We start from the raw sequence: 20230 nt of genomic DNA, 5'->3' as shown, positions 1-20230 counted from the left end.
CACCTCAGTCCCAGGATCCTTGCTGAATTCTAACGCTGTACCACTGAGAGCATACTCACAAACTGCATCTCAGTATGGTACAGCAATTGCTCCGCATCTGACCGCAAAGCACTCCAGGGGGTGGTGAAAACTGCTCAACGGATCACCGGCATCCAGTTAAATTCCATCGAGAACATTTATCAGAAGCGCTGTCTGGGTAGGGCAAGAAACATCATCAAGGATGCCTCTCACCCTAACCATGGACTTTTCACCCTCCTTCCATCCGGCAGGAGTTACAGGAGCCTACGGTCTCGAACTAATAGGCTCAGGAAGAGCTTCTTCCCCTAGGCTGTGACACTCCTGAACGCCACACCACCAATCTAACCTGCATCTACTCTTTTACTGCACTGGTCACAGTACTTTACATACATGTATTGCACTACTCATATTTTGCACAGACTGCACATGGTTATTACACTATAAACTGTCTAAAGTTGTTACTGTACAAGCACAGTAAACCATTTCTACAAAAAATATCATTGCACTACTTTTATTTAGCATATAATACATTGTTCAACAATACTTTTGCACACTCATCCAACTGTATGTATTACCACTGTTCTCACGCTCCTGCTATTCATAATGTATATATAATCCTTAATTGCTCTGTTCATAATGTACATACAATCCCTACATTGCATTCATATTTATATTCTGTATATACTCTGCTCAATATTGTATATAGCAACTCCACTGTACATTCTGTATATCATAGCTTTACTTACTCTGCACTTTTATGTATATAAAACACTATATTCTTGCACTTCTGGTTAGATGCTAACTGCATTTCATTAGCTCTGTACTTGTACTCTGCATAATGACAATAAAGTTGAATCTAATCTAATCTAATCTAATCTAATCTGTTGCTTAATTACTAAAATAGAACGTCCGCTAATATGTTTATTTTGAAAATGGATGAGTTGTAAAAAATATATTTTTTTATAAAACTGCAATTTAAATATATATTTTTTTCTATAGGCTATACAAAAAAAATAAAATAAAAAAGGCAAAATAATAAAGCTGAATAAGCTGATCTATAGCATGTTAAATGCTGGTTGCCTGTCTATGAATGGTACACCCCCTTAAGCTCACAGAAGTGTTTTGACCCAAGTCCTCAGCAGCCAATGACATTGACCATTCAAACAGATTTTAACGCGTACTTCACATGTATTTCAAGTGTATTTAACACATGAAATACATGTTAAATACGCACTGAATTTTCACGCGTAAACAACACGTATTCAACGCGTTAAATACGTGTTGTTTAGGCGTGAAAATTCAGTGCGTATTTAACATGTATTTCATGTGTTAAATACACTTGAAATACATGTGAAGTACGCGTTAAAATCTGTTTGAATGGTCAATGTCATTGGCTGCTGAGGACTTGGGTCAAAACACTTCTGTGAACTTAAGGGGGTGTACCATTCATAGAAATACACGTATTTAAGGTGTTGTTGACACGTTAAAATTCACGTGCTTTTGACCCTTTTGGCCTTCCATAAAGGACTGGCAAGATGCACGCATTTTCATGTGAATTACACACATTGGCACATTTTACAGTCCAAATGCTTTTGTCACACACATGAAACCATTAAATTTAGAAAAAAATAGTTTACTTTTTCACTCATAACTTCATGAAACATGCATAGATCATGGAAAACTGCCTCTTTCACACACACACACACACACACACACACACACACACACACTATTGCATAATAAATGAAAGGAAAATAGAATACAAAAATATTAGAAAGGTAGTTAGATTTTTTTTTAAAGAATAGAATTAGAATAGTGAGTGTTAAAGTTAAAAGGTAAAATAAAGATGGAAGAGATGGGTTTTAAGCCGATTCTTGAAGATGGCTAAGGACTCAGCTGCTCAGAGTTGGGGAGGTCATTCCACCAGGAGGGAACATTTAATTTAAAAGTCCGTAGAAGTGACTTTGTGCTTCAAAAATTATAAAGAATTATAATAAAATAATTATAAAACATAAAACTCCAAGTGTGCACATGCTGCAATATTCTCATGGTTTTGCTTTTATAATTCATGAAACATGCTCTGATTGTTGAAAATGTCATATCATTATTTACAGCAGATTCTCAAAATTTAAATGAGTCCAAAATCGAAACAATACATTATGATCTTTCATGTGTAAATAATACCTAAACCCATGAATAAGTTGGAGAGCTCTATTTAACATTTGACAGAACTTAGAATCAGACTATAGCATTTGATTCTCCTTGGTACATTCGTGGAGTTATGACTTGGTATTTTTGTGTATGGCACTCAGAAAGCAACAGTATTTAAAAATACTTCTGCGAGTCAAGAGCTAAACAAAAAGTCCTGTTTCATTACAAAATACTATACATTTTAGATACTTTATACTAACACCACAAAATGTAAAACATATACATCTTAACTTACCTTATTTACGCCCTGAGATATTGAATGTCAAATAAGACGGATATGAAAAATGTCTCTTTAGCACTCAAATTTTTCTTACATTTTTATCAGTTATTTCTCAGCAGGAGATTGTCCAAATTATATATATTTTTCCACTGAAAGTCAGAGTTGAGCACTAACTAGTAATTTTCTTATTGTAATAATATTCATTTTGCTGTAACTAGCTAATTACTAGTAATATTTCAGTAATAATTTTACATTTACCATCCATAAAACAGATTTGTTGCTTAATTACTTAGCTAGTATGTCTGCTAATATGTTTATTTTGAAAATGGCATGAGTGGTAAAAAGTACATTTTTTTATAAAACTGCAATTTAAATATATTTTTTCTATAGGCTATACAAAAAAAAAAAAAAAAAAAAGAAAGAAAATTGTATTTCACTGTATTTAACACGTGAAATACACGTTATGGAAAAACAAGTATTTAACGCGTTGAATAAGTGTTGTTTACGCGTGAAATACACGTATTTAACGTGTTGTTGACGCGTCAAAATCCACGTGATTTTGACCCTTTTGGTCTTCCATAAAGAACTGGCGAGATGCACACATCTTCATGTGAATTACACATAATAGACTGATGAAGCATCTCACACCAGCGACAATGACGCTGCTCTCAACTCCTGCAAGTCGGTAAGTCATTCACAACACGGCACGAGGAAACTTCACAGGGTCATGTATTGATATTCAACGTGCGGTGACAGCGCGAATCTTGCGGGATAAAGTTTAAAATGTTTCGTTTTAATAACTGTTATCTCAAACGGTTTTAATATTTAACATGTCTGTAATTATTGATGTATATCAGTGCTATTCCACTAAATGAACAGTTTGCAGCATTGATTAATCTAATTAAGTTAAATGGCCTCAGACCAAAGCATTGATTTTTAACTGGAAGAAAATAACAATTGGACAGTTACAGTACATTATTAGGGGTTACCTCTTCTGAATGTGTCATTAAAGCAAAAGGTGCATCATTATAAAATAATGATTGACATCCATCTTCATATATCATGTGTTACAATGCATCATACTATTTATCATTTAAATGTGATATTAAATTGTTCTGTGATTAAATGTAAAGCATTATGTATCATGAGGCAGTATGAATATCCTCTTAATGTAGCCTACTGTTATGCATGCAAGGAAAATGTTGATAGGATATAACAAGTTGTGGTGGTGCCAGGATGGCAAAATGTTTAATAATTTAAAATACCATTTATTTTTGGTTTGAAATAAGCATCATACTCTTTTATTCTATTGTACAACCTTAAATAGTTTGAAGAGAGATAATTTTTCAAAATGGCACATTTTACAGTCCAAATGCTTCTGCTTCGCAAAGATGCATCATTTTACTACTGCTTTTTACCTTATTTTATTTTATCTATTTATATAGTTATATATTTTTATATTTTTTATTAACTGTTCACTGCAAAACAAGTAATCTATGATTATTCACTCGCCTTCATGTCATTCCAAAATTCTATGACTTTCTTTCTTCAAACACGAAGATGAAACTGTGAATAATACATGCTTGATCTTTTTCCATACAATTATAATGAAATCACAAAGGTACTGGGTTACTCCGCCGCGGTATCCCCGAAGCAATCTAAAATAGTCCGAATATAAACACTTATTATAGGTGCACCCTAGTGATTCAGGACAAGCTAAAAACACGGTTTGGAAAATGGATTCATGGTGTACTCGCTTATTATATATATTTTTCTACATTTTGAACACTAGCAAAGTTACGGACCGCAGCTCTGATTGGTTGTTTCTTAACGGGAGCGATGGATTTCTGCAGATGGCAATAGGACACTGGGAGGAGCCAGAGGAGCTTGATTTTTTCACAGATTATCTGTCTCATATTCTACTGTCAGGACATAATGACAGGTTTAACAAATATGTAAAAAAAAATATATTTTTACAAAAGTTACCTACTGCAGCTTTAAGTGCTACAGTGAGTCAGTGAGTTAATGAGTTCATTCAAATGCTTCTGTGAAGAGATTTACTCTTGAATAAGACTCCTTTTCAGTGACACAGGTTTCATTTTTAAAGTGAACTGCTTTTTAAACACAATGTTTCATGAATTATTTCAACACGAATATCATGTAATAATGTCAGTGTTTGTGTTTTGTGTTTCATGTGTGGCTCGTCACCTGCTGGAAATGACATCTGAAACCATTTCAAAAGACAATAACCTTCCTGTATCATGAGCACTGACTGCTAGATAAAGATTTGGCGATTTACGACAGCAGAAACCCATCAGAGCTATCCGGCTCCACTCGATTCTGTGCCATGGAGGACGCAAACATCACTCACTTGGCGGCCGTGTTCGTGAACCCTCATGGCCAGGTGCCTGTTCTGGACACTCATGACACCTCCACAGACTTCTACGACATGGACTATGGTGTTCCTTCAGAGGAGATGCCGGACACCACGCAGGGCCTGGCCTACTTCGTGGCCACCATAGTCATCGGAGCCGTGCTCGTCTGCATCATGCTGGTGTGCGGCATTGGCAACTTCCTCTTCATAGCCACTCTGGCCCGATACAAGAAACTCAGGAACCTCACCAACCTGCTGATCGCCAACCTAGCCATCTCCGACTTCATAGTGGCTGTGGTCTGCTGCCCTTTCTTGTTGGATTATTACGTGGTCAAGCAGCTCTCCTGGGATCATGGGAAAGTGTTGTGTGCTTCCGTCAACTACCTCAGGACTGTGTCTCTCCATGTGTCCACCAATGCCTTACTGGCCATCGCTATAGACAGGTTGGTGTGATTTAAATGTCATTTTTTCAGTCCTGCTAGACTAGATAGTGGGAAGGAAAAGGGAAGCCCGGGGCTGGGTAATATCATTGGCTTTCCGATTCATGCATTATGCAGGGTGCTTCCTGAACAAAGCACTTCACATACTGCTCAAACAGATGATTGAGAGAAAAGATTTTCAGCTTTCCAGTTATACGGTGGGATTTAATCATCTGCTGTGCGTCATGCTTGACTGCCAACAAATGAAAACAAGTGAAAAATACAGAGCTGTACTTGAGAACAAATATAAAGGCAATAAAGCTTCAACCTTAAAGAAGTCAATTAAAGCAATAAGCCTTGAGAGGCTGTTATTTATTATTTACAGTATAGTTATATTCATAATAAACAATACAAAATAAATCTTTAGCCTAACTGTTAGCTGTTTAGAGAACAATGGAACAGCCCCAAAGTATAATTTCTCTCATGGTTTACTCAAACTTTATTTTTCCCTCAAGCCATCCTTTTTTTTTCTTCTTGTGTTTTTGGCTCAAAGAGATTTTTCATAATACAATACTCCATAAGAACATCTCTTCAAAAATAGCACAGAAAGATTTGTGTCTATATGAGATATAAAATAGTTTTGAGTCATGGGGAAACCAAAGTTGATGCTTTCATTCGCTGTATATTTTCCCTTCTGCCGAACTTTGAAATCTCATTCACACCTGCATTCATTAAAATGCACTATACCAGGCATGAAGTAATATATAAAATAAATAAATAATAATAATAACAACAACAGCATACAGGTTTGGAACATCATGAAAGTGAGTAAATAAGGATGAAATTTTAGTTTTTAGAAGTTTCTTTGAAGCCTGTATTTCTAATGCATTATGTGGGCAGATCTGCACAGCATCATACAAACTGAAACAACTCTTCTCGTAAGCAGGCTTTATAATGTGGTCATAATATTTATTAGTGGTCCTTGCTTTGATTAATGTGTCATGATTATGATCTTCTTTAAAACAGCTGTTTTATATTACTAATGGGCTATGAAACATTTGTTATCAACATTTCGATTTTTAATATCCACCAAACCATAATTCATTGTTTTTGATGTGAAATGGTTACCAGTAAGTTCACAGTGAAATTTACATTACCTTCAGTTAATGAAAATAAGGAATATGGAAATAAGATGTAGTAAGAAACTGTACAGACCTTAATGTCAAGATATGAGACTTATAATACTTTTATCAATGTGATAGATGGTTGAAAATCAAACATCTCTTAAATGTGATAACCACAAGTAATTTGGTCCGTCAAACTATAACTCTTGTTATGATTATTCATTAAAAAGATGTTTGCATCTATTACAATGTCTTGTGAATGCATGTATAAAACATTATACATTTTGGAATATTTCTGCTTTAAATATTTCTTTAATAATGTGAGTGAATCCTTCAGGCACTCAAGAAACGGTTTAAATTGCTGTTTCTGTGTAGGCTTTCTTTATCCTTTCCATATGAAGGTATAAAATATGGCCAGAGGAAACAACAATTATGTGCTCTTTACATAAGCCTGCTAAAATAGCTTGAAATGGAATAAAATATGTGGAAACATTGACAATATTAATGATCCATTTTTATCCTGTACCCGAGGGCTACAATTTTACAAGTACATTAGGCATCCTGTACTATTTCTTCAGCAGTTAGACATCAGAAGAAGTTTTATTTTTTTAAAGCTTTTGAAGTTTCCCCTGGCAAATAAGTCATTTTACACAGTTCCATTTTGACAGGATCTAGTTTGTTTGAACATTATTCATAGTCTTTTTTTTAATTCTGATAATGGCCATGTGAGGACCATTTATAATTAAATCTGCTTCGCAATTTGACTTGACTCTAACTGACAGTCCATAATGAAGCAAAATTCAATCATAGATGACTTACATATGAAGCTTCTGATCTGCTAATAGAAATCGTTAAATATGGCCAATGGAACACACTGAACTAGATTTGCATTTCCAGAGGGAAACGTCAGTGCTGGCAATGCAGCAGAAGAAATGTGCTGAAGTATTAGGGAACTTTAGCTTTCATAAAAGACTCAAAAACACTGTCACTGTGCAGTGCAAAGGTGACAATAATGTTCAAATATATACCTGAAGTTGGCATATTTTAATGGCATCATGGCATCTTTTTTTCCTGTAATGTATATCCAGTCCAGCTTTGAGTACTACATCCTCAAGTATCTGTCATTATTACAGTGTACAGGCTCAACTTTAATTACCATGGCTGCGTTTCTAGATAACGATCGATCTTAGTGTGTAAGAGCATTTTCTGCGAGCCATTTTATAATAATTTGTTATTGTTTCACGTGCGTTTCCCAAAAAATGCACTTTAAGTGCTACTTAGGAGTCGATATCCCATTGTCAAGTGCTGAAATGTCACCTTATAGAATGTTTCGTAAACACACTTGTTTATTGAAATGTTAACCCAATGCTGTGTTCCAGGCAACTCGGGTATTATATTATATGTATTACAGGTCGACCGATATATCGGGCCGATATTTGTCATTTTTTTATATATCGGCATAGGCAGATATCTGTATTTTGTATTACACATCGGCGGGAAGCCCCGTGTTATTGGTGTGGTGGAAAGTGCTGCTGCCACATGTGAAGGAACCCGAGCCAAAACATATGGAAGATTACTACTCGAGTTTCACTCTGTAAATGGGGTGGAGAAGTTGGCAGCTTTCACAAACACTGTAGCGTGATTGAGGGCTACATTACTCTGCCCTGCTCACAGACAGCAGCGTACTCGGAGAGACAGCTGTCCTGGAGCTGACCAGAGCTAGTCATGTTTCCATCCAACTCATTTGTATTTAGGAATGTCAATAATTGATATTTTCCATGATCGATCATTGTTTAAATTAACAATCAATTATTAACCTTAATGCTGCAAAATGCGTCTGCAGCGGTATTATTATTATGTGCAAAAACCACTTGGAAAAAAAGCTTTCTCACCCAAATTAGAGGGGTTTTAGTCTGACTAAAATGCTAGTAGCAGGACTGTAAACTAAATAGATTTGATTATGATCATTTGATAAAATGAAGAGAGCGATACGTTGGAGATCATTTTACTTTGTTGACTGTTTCCCGTCAAGGAGACCACTGAATGCGCTTCTTTAAATGGTTTCGTGGTGCTCGTTGTTGTATTTTAAAATGCAATTGCAATGTTTTCAAATGACACTATAGTATTAAAAATAAAATTATCCCAATACGTGATGTATTTAGAGGTTATTGCTCAAGTCTCATTCTGCACATATCCAAATGTTTACATTCGCAATGTATCTGAATGTTAAACTATTATTTATATATATATATATATATATATATATATATATATATATATATATTTTTTTTTTTTTTTATTATTTTTTTTTTTTTATTTTTTTTTTTTTATGTCAACTAGATGGAAAAGATCATCCTCTTCACATGAGCAAAAAATGTCCTTGACATAACAGCAGAGTGGACTGGTATACTACGTGCTTACTACGTGTTTACCAGTGTAATCTTGTATATGTTTGGTTGACTATACTTTATTTTAATAATGAACAGACTGCGATGTAACTTTGAAATTAGAATGCACTTTAGATGTTCTATGTGTCATTTATAGCAAACACAAATGTTTCTGGTTGCTAGTGTGTTTGCAGTGTGTTTATTGATTTTTTTGGGTAACTTTGGATACATTTTTCATTTTAATACCGTGCAGTGCACAAAATTAAAATTCGAGAGATGGTTCAAGTCAGTGATCAATAAATTAATATAAGTTTAGAAATGTTGTGCATCCACTTATTATTATTGTGACATTTTAGCATGAAAATTGTAGGGGAAAAATTCCATAAATCGGCCATAAATATTGCCAGCACATATTGGCCATCGGCTGACCCTGACCTCTAAACATCGGCATCGCCTATAGAAAAACCCATATCGGTTGATCTCTAATATGTATAATATTATACAATATACTTTATACAAAAATATATATTATAGTATATATCTGTGTAGAGACATTATTTCCGGGTCATTGGTTTTTGTACAGGTCAGTAAGTCATTGACAGATTTTCTCCTCCTGTCATGTTACGCTGCCTGGAAGGAACACGGAGCCACGGATAAGTGAAAATAAGACTTTATTACTACAACACAGGGTATATCCAACATGGATCACTGAGGAAGACACGTGTGTGTGGTTTGTAGACCCGACAAAACTGAACAGAAGAGACATATCTTTTAAAGACAATGCAAATGAGGGACTAAGGAGACACACCTGAGAACTAAACAATCAAGGGAGACAGAAACTGGGTCACACAGATCATGGGGAAAAAACAACATAAAGGGTCCAGAGGTGTGACACCTCCCAGTCTTTGAAGCATATTTCTTACATTGCTTATTTTGTTTATTTTTATTTACTTATTTTTTATTTTTGGTTCAGTCGTTAAATTTAGATTTCAATTTTTTCTGCCCTTTTTAATTATTTCATTTATACATTCATTTAAAAAATAAAATAAAATGTACAATAAAGTACAATCAAAATGTTCCATTATAATCACATTGCACTTAAAATAAAGTTAAATGTGCAATCTGCCGATTGTCCTGCAGGTGACCGCATAAATTAATCTTCTCACAATGCACTTAGGTCTTTATGATTACTCCAGAGCACTCATAGATCTACAGTGATTTTCAAGTGCTACTTAAGGCCGGGCATACACTGTGCGATTTTCATCCGATTTTGAGCGGAATTCTGACTCGTGCGACTCTTTTTTGGGTCGTCATTGGTTGGTCGGATGGATTTCTGATATGTCAGAAATTTTGGTCGCCTCTCGTGAGGTATCGCACTGTTGAAGCAGGGCTACGAACCGATTTTCCGTGTTTCCCTCACTGCGCGTGCGCGAAACCATAAACGAAACCATGGTGTGACACATCGTGTAGCGTGGACTGAAGTGATGGAGGGAAAACATGTGGAGTTATGTCAAAGAAAAAAAAAGAGAGCAGAAAACGCCTGCTTACCTCCAGTTCACGTTGCAAAATGGATAAACCATATTGGCCACGGCCTCTGAGCCACCTGCGCGTCTAGATTTGCCTACGCCTTTTTTTTGCGTTATTTTTTTTTATTTATTTTTTTTATGTTTCAGCACACAGAATTGCGCATATCACCAAAGCAGTGTGTTTATCCCAGGAATGCATGTTTATTCAGAACCCGCCACAAACATCTTGGTTCTGAGGGATCCTACGTGTTGATTCGGTTGATTCCTCACGTATAGTGTAGCAGTCAAATCGCAACTCGACGATCGTATAGTGAGCGCATAAAAATCGTGAGCTTTGGCTTTACATTGCAAGCGATCTACTCGTAGAGTGTGAGTTGGTACCTTGCCGAAATCGCACAGAAATCGTACACTGTATGCCTGCCTTAAGTTACGATGCTTTCGGGAAACAGGCCGTAATATTAAGATAAGTCATATGATCATTTTTACAAACTTCTAAGGCTTAAAAAAAATTGTTTTTACAAACTTTTGGGAAATGCAGCCCATGTTAGTTCTGTCTAATTTACATCACCTAAGTTCACCTATTTCTCCCAAAATACATGAACATAAGTGGCCAGAAAACAGAGTAACCTTCGATTACCTGATAGGAATAAAACACGTCTTCAAATTTTAATTATTGATGCTTTCCATAGAAATCAGTGTGTACAAACTATAAATTATTATATATATTTTTTTGCTAATACTTAATTGAATGTCTTTTTAAATGTCTTAAATCTTAAAATGAATTAAATAAAGTGGTTGAACCTGGGCAGGCAGGGGGCCTGACTTACTAGTTAATTAGCATAGCCTAGGTTGGGTATCTTATTTTTTTAGGGAAGTTCACATTTGATTAAATTCGTAAATAGCCTTGACATCATAATATATTGTAATATTTTACTTTGTTTCCTGTGTTAAAAATAACTTTCCTGTGTATATATTTTTGTAATACAAATAAGTTTTTGTTTCATTAACATGGTGCTGATACACCTTAACATTTTTTTGCCTTAGCCTACTTTCGGGAACTTGCTACAGTATATTCCAATATCATTATGCCTCAGTTAGCTAGTTATAGGTTAAGAGTTGTTGTTTCGGATGTGTGTTCAATAATTTATGTTGTTAAAATTACATTCTGTTTTGTAAATGCATTGTCATCTGGTTTATTTAGCTACTTTTTAATACACCACATTAGTACGCCACTTAGTACTTTAGGACTTTAAATCTTAAAGTGCAAAGTAATACCTGACAACTGTTTTGGGTAGAGCCCGACCGATATATCGGCCGGCTGATGTTATCTGCCGATATGAGCTTATTGCATTCAAATCAGCATCGCGTTTATAACGGCCGATGAAACATGAGAAACAGAGTCTCATGCTTCACTCATGTTATGAGTGTTGCATAGTTTGCCCACCAGAGGGAGGTCTGTAACTTCACAGTATGACAACAGCGCCAGAAATCCACTGCAGGAGAAAGCGATCAGCCAAGCCACGGAGATGTACTGTTTTGACAGTGAGTCTGTAGTTCATCATGTGAAATGATTTAGTTCATACACTGTATATAAAAACAGTGTGGTAGTTCTAGCTGACGGTTCTATCATCATCACTTCTAAATATTCTGTAACATCACTTACAGCCGCTAATGCATTGCTATATTAGATTAGCCACAAAGCTAATAACGTTACCATGTTTATCAGTGGAATAGCACGAACGTTAATAAGAGGTCAAACTATAACGTTAGCATTTAACTTATTCTAAATATATCTGCAGTGTTTCCCACATAATGACCGCATAACTGTGGCAGGGGGGCGCGTGTAGTCAATGACTAGAAGTTATGTACAGCGTGCCTCGAAAAAACAACAACTGTTATGTTATTCTAGGGCTGAAACGATTCCTTGAGTAACTCGATTACAAAAAATGACCGAGCAAATTCCTCTGCCTCGAAGCCTCTTTTAATTTATTTTAAATCTCACGTCATGTTCTTTGGCAATGATTTTTTTTTTAATGTGCATAGCCTATCACTAAAAACATTTTTATTTTAAGTTTTAATCACACAACATTTCTTCCATGTTTTATTTATTTTTTTATAGTAAATCCCCTTTGTTTACCAAAAAGTTAAGTAAAATTTTAAATAATTAAAAGATAAATTAAATTAATGTTTTATGTGTTTAATGTGCATCTCAGAAAATGCTTTATATAAACCCCAACTGAATGGCACTTAAATGCACTTAATTCATCTGTCAACTTTATTGTCATCGTTTACAGTACAAGTACAGACTGAGAAACAATGGGTAATAATTATGTTTATTTTTCATGTATGCATTGCATTCTATGCATTAAAAAAAAAAGATTCTAAAAAAGGAAACTTAGTTGTTCATTTTAAGAGACCCAGGAGTCGTATTTTCTCCTGCATAATTAATATTGCACTTTAATTAAGCAAAAACACATTTTATCCGATTACTCGATTAATCGATGGAATTTTTGGTAGAATACTCGATTACTAAAATATTCGATAGCTACAGCCCTATGTTATTCTAACGCTAATAGCTTCCTTTTTAGCAGGCCCCTTAAATGGTAGATATTAACTTGTTTGAAGGTGGTTCTCAAAAGTGACAGCGGTGTGTTCATGACACTAACGTTAACCATTCAACTTCGAGTAGATGCGTCAGAAATGATTAACTAGAGGGGACATGTAAATAAATGTGAGCTGAACAAGTGATTTTTTTTTTTTTTTTTTTACAGATTGTTTCAAAGCAGCTTTACAGACATAACAGGAAAATGTTGTAATAATATTGTTACATATAAGTAGGTAATAGGTATTACCTATTGCTTGACAAATAAAATATATATACATATATTTCTCATTTTTGCCTATGTAGGAGATGCCTGTTTATTATGATTATAATTCTAATGATGACATGAGTAATGATACATGGTGAAAATATTAATTCATCATTATTAATAAGAAAGTAAAAGTGTTAAATGTTTAAAACCAGACTGTTTTTTGATCATTATACTTTTGTTGTCATTATACAAAAATACTTTTGATGTGCAATTGTTTAGTCATTGAGACTGTAATCTAAGGCTTTTTTAACATAATCCCTTCTGGAAAATGGTTTATACAGCCCACATACATAGAACAGGCAGATATTTTGCTATTGAATGTTGTGTAAGTGCAGTTTATAGGAAATGGGTCTAATATCCAGTTTATTTTCAAAATCAAAATATCGGCTTATAAATCGGCTCTTTTCGAGTTAATATCGGCATCGGCCCCCAAAAAATCCATATCGGTCGGGCTCTAGTTTTGGGTTTGCTACTGTTACAATTTAAAAATGTATAAGGATAAAAACATATCAGGGAGACATTGGTATGATGTAAGCAGCACAGCTGCAGCAAATAAAATCGATTATGGGTGTGCAAATAATCAAGCACTGACCATAATCAGTAGTATTGGCGGTACTGAGGGGCCCCCATGTAAAACTCTGCTTAGTGCCCCATAAAGGCTTGCGTCAGCCCTGCTCATAATGATGAGATCAGTGTGTAGTTGGCTCAAGAACAGCTACAATCAGATAAGTCTTGATTGCAATTAAATCATTCAGTGTGAAATGAGGACTGGTCAAAAAGTTTTTTTTTGGAAAGAATCAGCTCTTGAATCAGACATCATTCTTGTGTATTTAGAGGGGGTGGTGAATTTTTAGGTTCAAACTATGTACCTAAACAACTGGGAACAGCATACCAAATTCTGTTATGACACTTTGTGCAGGCTGATGGGTACCTGATCTGTATTCAGAAATAATGTGCTAAAATGCCGGTAAAGCAAAATGACTATGAACATTATAAACACCATACACACACACACACACACACACACACAAATTGGCTATCTATAAACAGTTATAGTTTCTTTCTCTCAACAACAAATCTTCTAAAGTTAAGGCTATGTGTTTAGGCTTTAAAAACATCAATCCAAAAAACAAATAAACTTTAGGTGAAACTGATGCCTACCTCGATTTGTACGAATCCAAAGTTTCCATATTCGTGACGTATCTGGATACTAAAATATTATTTATTATGTAGTGGTCTTTGTACTTCATTCGTGTAGTAGACTTGGTAAGGTTACAGTTAGAATAAGTTTACATTTAGTCATTTAACAGAATTTTATCCAAAGCGACCTACAAATGAGGACAATGGAAGCAATCAAAAACAACAAAAGTGCAATGATATATAAGTGCTATAACAAGTCTCAGTTAGCTTAAATGTTGTACATGTAGCAAGCGCTTTTAAATAATATAATAAATAAAAAGAAGGTATGAGGTGTATTCTTTTTGGCTAATGAAAAATTAATCTTGCTGCCACGTTCTGGATTAATTGTAAATGTTTGATAAAACTGGTTGGAATACCTGCAAAGAGAGCATTGCAATAGTCCAGGCTGGACAGAACAAGGAGTTGTGCAGCATGTTCCGAAAGAAAGGGCTTGATCTTTTTGATGTTGAATAAAGCAAATCTGCAGGAATGGACAGTTTTAGCAATTTGGACTGAGAAAGTCAACTGATCATCAAACATAACTCAAAGGTTTCTGACTGTTTTTGAAGTAATTATGGTTGATGTGCCTAACTTGATAGTGAAATTGTGATGAAATGATGGGTTTGCTGGAAACACAATCAGTTCTGTCTTGGCAAGGTTGAGTTGAAGCTGATGGCCATTCATCCAGCAAGAAATGTCTGTTAGACAAGCTGAGATGGGAGTAGCTACCGTCAGATCATCAGGATGGAATGAGAGGTAGAGTTGAGTGTCATCATAGCAGTGACATGAAAAGCCATGTTTCGTAAATGACAGAACCTAATGAGGCCATGTAGACAGAGAAGAGAAGAGGTCCAAGAACTGAGCCCTGAGGCACCCCAGTAGTTAGATATTGTGACTTGGACACCTCACCTCTCCAAGATACTTTTAAGGACCTATCTGATAAGAATCAAACCATTAGAGTGTGGTTCCTGAGATGCCCTTTGCCAGTAGGGTTGATAGGAGGATTTGGTGGTTAACTGTGTCAAAAGCAGCTTGACAGATCAAGCAGGATAAGTATTGAAGATTTGGATTCCGCTCTTGCCAGTCTTGGGGCTTCAACAACTGAGAGCAAGGCAGTCTCAGTTGAATGTCCACTTCTGAAGTCAGATTGGTTGCTGTCAAGGAGGTTGTTCTGTGTGAGATATGCAGAAAGTTGGTTAAACACAACTCGCAATGAAAGGAAGAAGGGAAAATTATATGTAGTTCTCTAAAAGAGATGGGTTAAGGGTGCGTTTCTTCAGTAGTGCCGTTATATGAGCCTGTGTAAATGATGAGGGAAAAACACCAGTGTGGAGGGATGTGTTAATGATGTGATTGAGTTAACATAAGTTGACATGCACTTGCAAAGTTACTTATAGTCAGTAGAATATCTGTTTGGAGACCATGGCAAAAGTCTACTTAACATGTAAACATGTAGGTACAACATTACTTAATGATGTTTTATTAACAAGGTTCGGAAGGAGTGTGTCAGATACTTAGCCTAATCAACACCGGTGGACCACAATCAAGTAATCAATAGTATAAATACCGCTGACTTACCTCTATCCATTGACGGTTTATCAGCATTCGGTTTGCACCTTTTGCCATTACATGTCAGACTCAGCTTAATCCATTAAACGACGAGATCTATACTGTGGATTTTTTGGTTCTCCAGCCAATATGCCGGCCCAAGGGTCATTCCTTCTCTGACAGACACCACCAGGATTAGTTGCGGCCACAGCTGTTCTGCTCGGCCAGCCACGTGAACGCTGTGAGCTCCCGTTGAGCATCGGCTCGAACCCTATCAATTGGGCGCCCCTAACCACATAGTCCAGTACCTGCAGCCAGTAGGGTCTACCCTTCCAATGCTTAAGTCGCTCCCACTGGAGTACATAGACTCTTCCGGCCTGCCAACCAGCTGACTTCACAGAAAATAAATTGCTGTTTTTGGGGGGTGTTCTTAATCTGGCGGCTGTCCTTTTGTTCAATTGCTTTTTGGGGGGTACTCTAGGTTCGGGCCATTCCCGAGCTTGCAGCCCTTCCCCGGACAACATGCCAAATACGCATACCATACCTCAGCTAATTATATGTAAGCGTGAACTTGTGAAATTGTTTTTAAGTAACAAGATTCGGGAGAAGCACGTCAGATACTTAGCCTAATCAACACCGGTGGACCACAATCAAGTAATCAATACCATAGTATAAATACCACTGACTTACCTCTATCCATTGACGGTTTATCAGCATCCCTCCTCCACTCCATCTCCTCACTTCGAGTTCACTTACAACTAGATGGGGAAGAGGTGGGGTACTCTAGGTTCGGGCAATTCCTGAGCTTGGAGCCCTTCCCCGGAAAGCGGGTCAAATACGCATACCATAACTCAGCTAATTATATGTAAGCTAGAACTCATGAATTGTCAACAGAATGTTCAAAACAAAATGTTACCTGTTTTTCTTTTCGTGAACTTTGGATTGCATAACTATGAACTTAAAATCAGCACCTAATCTGTTGAATCCTTCTTACACTATACTCGGATAAACTCTAATGCATTGTCATTGCAACTTCCTTGTGATGAGTTCACAGCTGAGTGGGCATTTCACTGGATGCGTTAGTGTCACATTTGAATGCTGTACTACTTGAATTCCTGATTGGTTGTTTGCACATTTCAAATTTAAAATGGAACAATAAAATAACGTTATTAATGACCATTTTAAAATTTTAATTATGTTTGGAACTATACAATTTTATTTAATTTCTGTTTCTGCTTCTGTTCCTATCAAAAATGTAGTTCCTTGAATCAGTTTAGAACACTGGTAAAAAGTCAAACATACTCCATTACTCTCTACCACCGCTATTAGGTATATGACACTGACACCTGTAATTATCTAAACTTGCATATCATGACAATGACAGTGAATGTATGAGAATGTGCATGGTGCGGCACTAAACCAGTGCAGACTGTACAGGACTGTTTAAAATGCAGGTCTTTATGCAATTTGTCTTGTAGAGAATAGATCTTGAACAGAATCCCACTAATCATTGTCATTGTGTTTAGGTACATGGCCATTGTTCATCCCTTGAGGCCCAGAATGAAGCACCAGACTGCATACTGCCTCATAACAGGGGTGTGGATTGTCCCCGTGCTCATTTCCATTCCCTCCGCGTATTTCGCTTCCATGACCAAAGTCCCCCACGGAGCCAACCACAGCAAGACCTTCTGCGCCCAGATCTGGACGGTGGACCAGCAGCTGTATTACCGCTCTTACTTCTTGTTCATCTTCGCCGTGGAGTTCGTGGGACCTGTGTTCATCATGTCCCTGTGCTATCTGCACATCTCCAGAGAGCTCTGGTTCAAGAGCATGCCTGGTTTCCAAACAGAGCAGATCCGCAAACGCCTGCGCTGCCGCAGGAAGACAGTCATGGTGCTAATCGGCATTCTCACGGCGTACATCCTCTGCTGGGCTCCGTACTATGGCTTCACCATCCTGCGTGATTTCCACCCCACGCTCATTTCCCGCGATAGGAACTCTCTGGTGGCGTTCTACATCATCGAGTGCATCGCCATGAGCAATAGCATGATCAACACGTTCTGCTTCGTCAGTGTAAAGAACAACACTGTCAAATATTTAAAGAGGATTGTTCTCCTCCGCTGGAAATCCACCTACACTTCCAGGAAGAATGCAGACGAGACAGACATCGATCCCCACCTCACTGAATGTAGAAAGGGAGCCGAGCTGACCCATGTTACAGATGATTAAAGAGTACTGATGATGCTGCTTCTGGGCATTGTTCTGCAGATTAATATCACGTGACTGATGTTAATGTTTAGCACAAATTATCATTTCAGTTGTTTTGCATGAGTGTATTAACTACTTGTAACAATACAACCTTCGTAATCATCGGGAAGAAGGAGGCGGGAACCGGCGGACAATCAACTGAAACTTTAATAATCGAAATAAACACAAAACAGCGCTACAGCCCCTCGTGGACAACTGTTGCGCACAAATAAAAAGCAAGCACAAAATAAAGTCCAGGCCTGGTCCTCTCTCGTCCGTCACTGTCGTCACTCCAGTTTTATATCCCTCCATCTCCTCCGTGGGACTCGAGACTGGTGGGTTGAGCAGGTGTCGCTCATTCCCCAATCACTCCACCGGCCTCACTCCTGTACCCAAGTCTATCGGCCCCGCCCCACTCATCACACTACTCATCCCTTAAAACTTTGAGAATGACAAAGCAATGGTACAATATAGAACTACTTCCTTACAGTCACTGATTATGAATGCTTTTCTTTGTAAGATATAAGTTACAATTATTTAAGCATGTGTTCAGAGACTCAACAACATTCATGTTGCTTTGTGAGAGTAGCTCGGTATGCTGACCTTTTAATTGCAAATCTATGTTGTTAAAGCCTTTTCTGATGGAGGTTTTATTCTGGATTATGGGTAGTGTATTAATCTAAATTAAAGTTTACACATTTTCATATGGTATTGTTAAAAATCAGTTTCTCTGTGAAGAAAATGAGTGGAATTTTTACTTCAGAACACCTTTGATTTTTCTGCAGATTTTGTAGAAATATATTTATGACCTCATTGAACAACCATATATTAAGTTACTGTTACATAATATAGATTATAAAAAAGATTCCTTTTTATTGAAAAATGAGGTCCTTTATTAGTCAATGTTTTATATGTGAAAGTTTCTTTTTCCTTGGTAAAAAAAAAATATATATGGTTATTTGCTGTCTTTTGTATTGGTTAATAAAATATCTGCATGTATTCTAGCCCACTAAAGTAAAACCTGAGAATAAAACCTTGTGTCATGTACAGTCCTTGAATTTTAGAGAAATAATTCAAGGAACGATATCGACCAGTTTAGAGGTAATGTGGAGATGTTCGATCTCACATTACCTGCGAGTTATATTTCTGTTTGCTCTTTAAAGCAGGGTATATTTATCTAAGGTCCAAGGACAGTTCATACATAATTTACAGATTCTGTCGAAACTCAAACTCATAACTTGAAATTTTATATCATGATAAGACTTGTGGTCATGTACCCGTGTAATAATGGCTCTTGATGTCTAAATCTGAATCAAATCTATTTAATAATTACTTTGCAATGTAGTAGTAAATTTTAATGCAACCTCCAGAAAACAATTGTATATTTGGTCATTTGTATTTATTTATTTTGTATATATAGTAGATCATCTATCACCTGTTCTCTTGGGTATGTTATAGTCCAGTCAAGTAAAGCAAACCCCTCTAGAACATCTTCATTATCATAAAATGCTTGAACTAAATAGCCTTAAAATGTTTATGCCATTTCACTTCTGTGGTTACTTTTAGCATATTGCTGTTGGTTCCATTTTTTAACAGCAGTAAACCATTCAAAGCCATTCAATATTGTGATTTTGCTACAGTTAAGGAGGTAGTCACTCCACTTATCATCATTCAGAACAGTAATCCCATTGTAAAAAAAAAAAAAAAAAAAACCTTGCTTGTCATGGCTTATTGCTTTATAAAATCACTTCTGCTCTAGACAAAAGTATGACTGCTTAACAGACATTATCATTATTTTTACCAATATATTTTAATCTAACAAGGAATGAACTGTTTGGCAGTGAATGTGCTGATTAATTTAGATATGTTAATTTTGTGTTCTTAGTCTTATGGAATTTGCAGCTCGTTATGCTAGTCTTGTCTGAGATAACTGCTTAAAACCCACGGATGATCATTTGTAACTGACGTAAGCAGCTCTTACTGCTGTTGTTATTATTTTGTGCTTTTAGTCAATCTGCTAATTAACACAAATATATGGCTGATTCTAGTGTTTTGGGGAGATGCTTGCAAGCAGATCTAACTGGCGTGATTCAGTCATGCACTG

At 36.4% G+C, this 20230-nt stretch overlaps 1 protein-coding gene across 1 annotated transcript; it reads left to right on the top strand.

Annotated features, from left to right (window-relative positions):
* The first annotated feature begins 4696 nt into the window (after positions 1-4696).
* LOC127970717 (prokineticin receptor 2-like) lies at positions 4697-19294 on the top strand. Its single transcript, XM_052573406.1, has 2 exons — positions 4697-5266; positions 17406-19294. The coding sequence occupies exons 1-2, from the start codon at positions 4797-4799 to the stop codon at positions 18106-18108; spliced, it is 1173 nt and encodes a 390-aa protein (XP_052429366.1). The 5' UTR covers positions 4697-4796; the 3' UTR covers positions 18109-19294.
* Positions 19295-20230: the final 936 nt, after the last annotated feature.

Source organism: Carassius gibelio, chromosome B13, assembly GCF_023724105.1.
Source record: "Carassius gibelio isolate Cgi1373 ecotype wild population from Czech Republic chromosome B13, carGib1.2-hapl.c, whole genome shotgun sequence".
NCBI lineage: Eukaryota > Metazoa > Chordata > Actinopteri > Cypriniformes > Cyprinidae > Carassius > Carassius gibelio.
Note: the sequence above shows the minus strand (reverse complement) of the source record. Positions and strands in the feature narration are given on the sequence as shown.

What these genes read in the sequence shown, in the direction of transcription:
- LOC127970717 (XM_052573406.1), top strand. Translation starts at nt 4,797, where the DNA reads ATGGAGGACGCAAACATCACTCACTTGGCGGCCGTGTTCGTGAACCCT. An exon ending in CTGGCCATCGCTATAGACAG is followed by an intron (nt 5,267 to 17,405) that starts GTTGGTGTGATT and finishes CATTGTGTTTAG; the next exon opens with GTACATGGCCATTGTTCATC.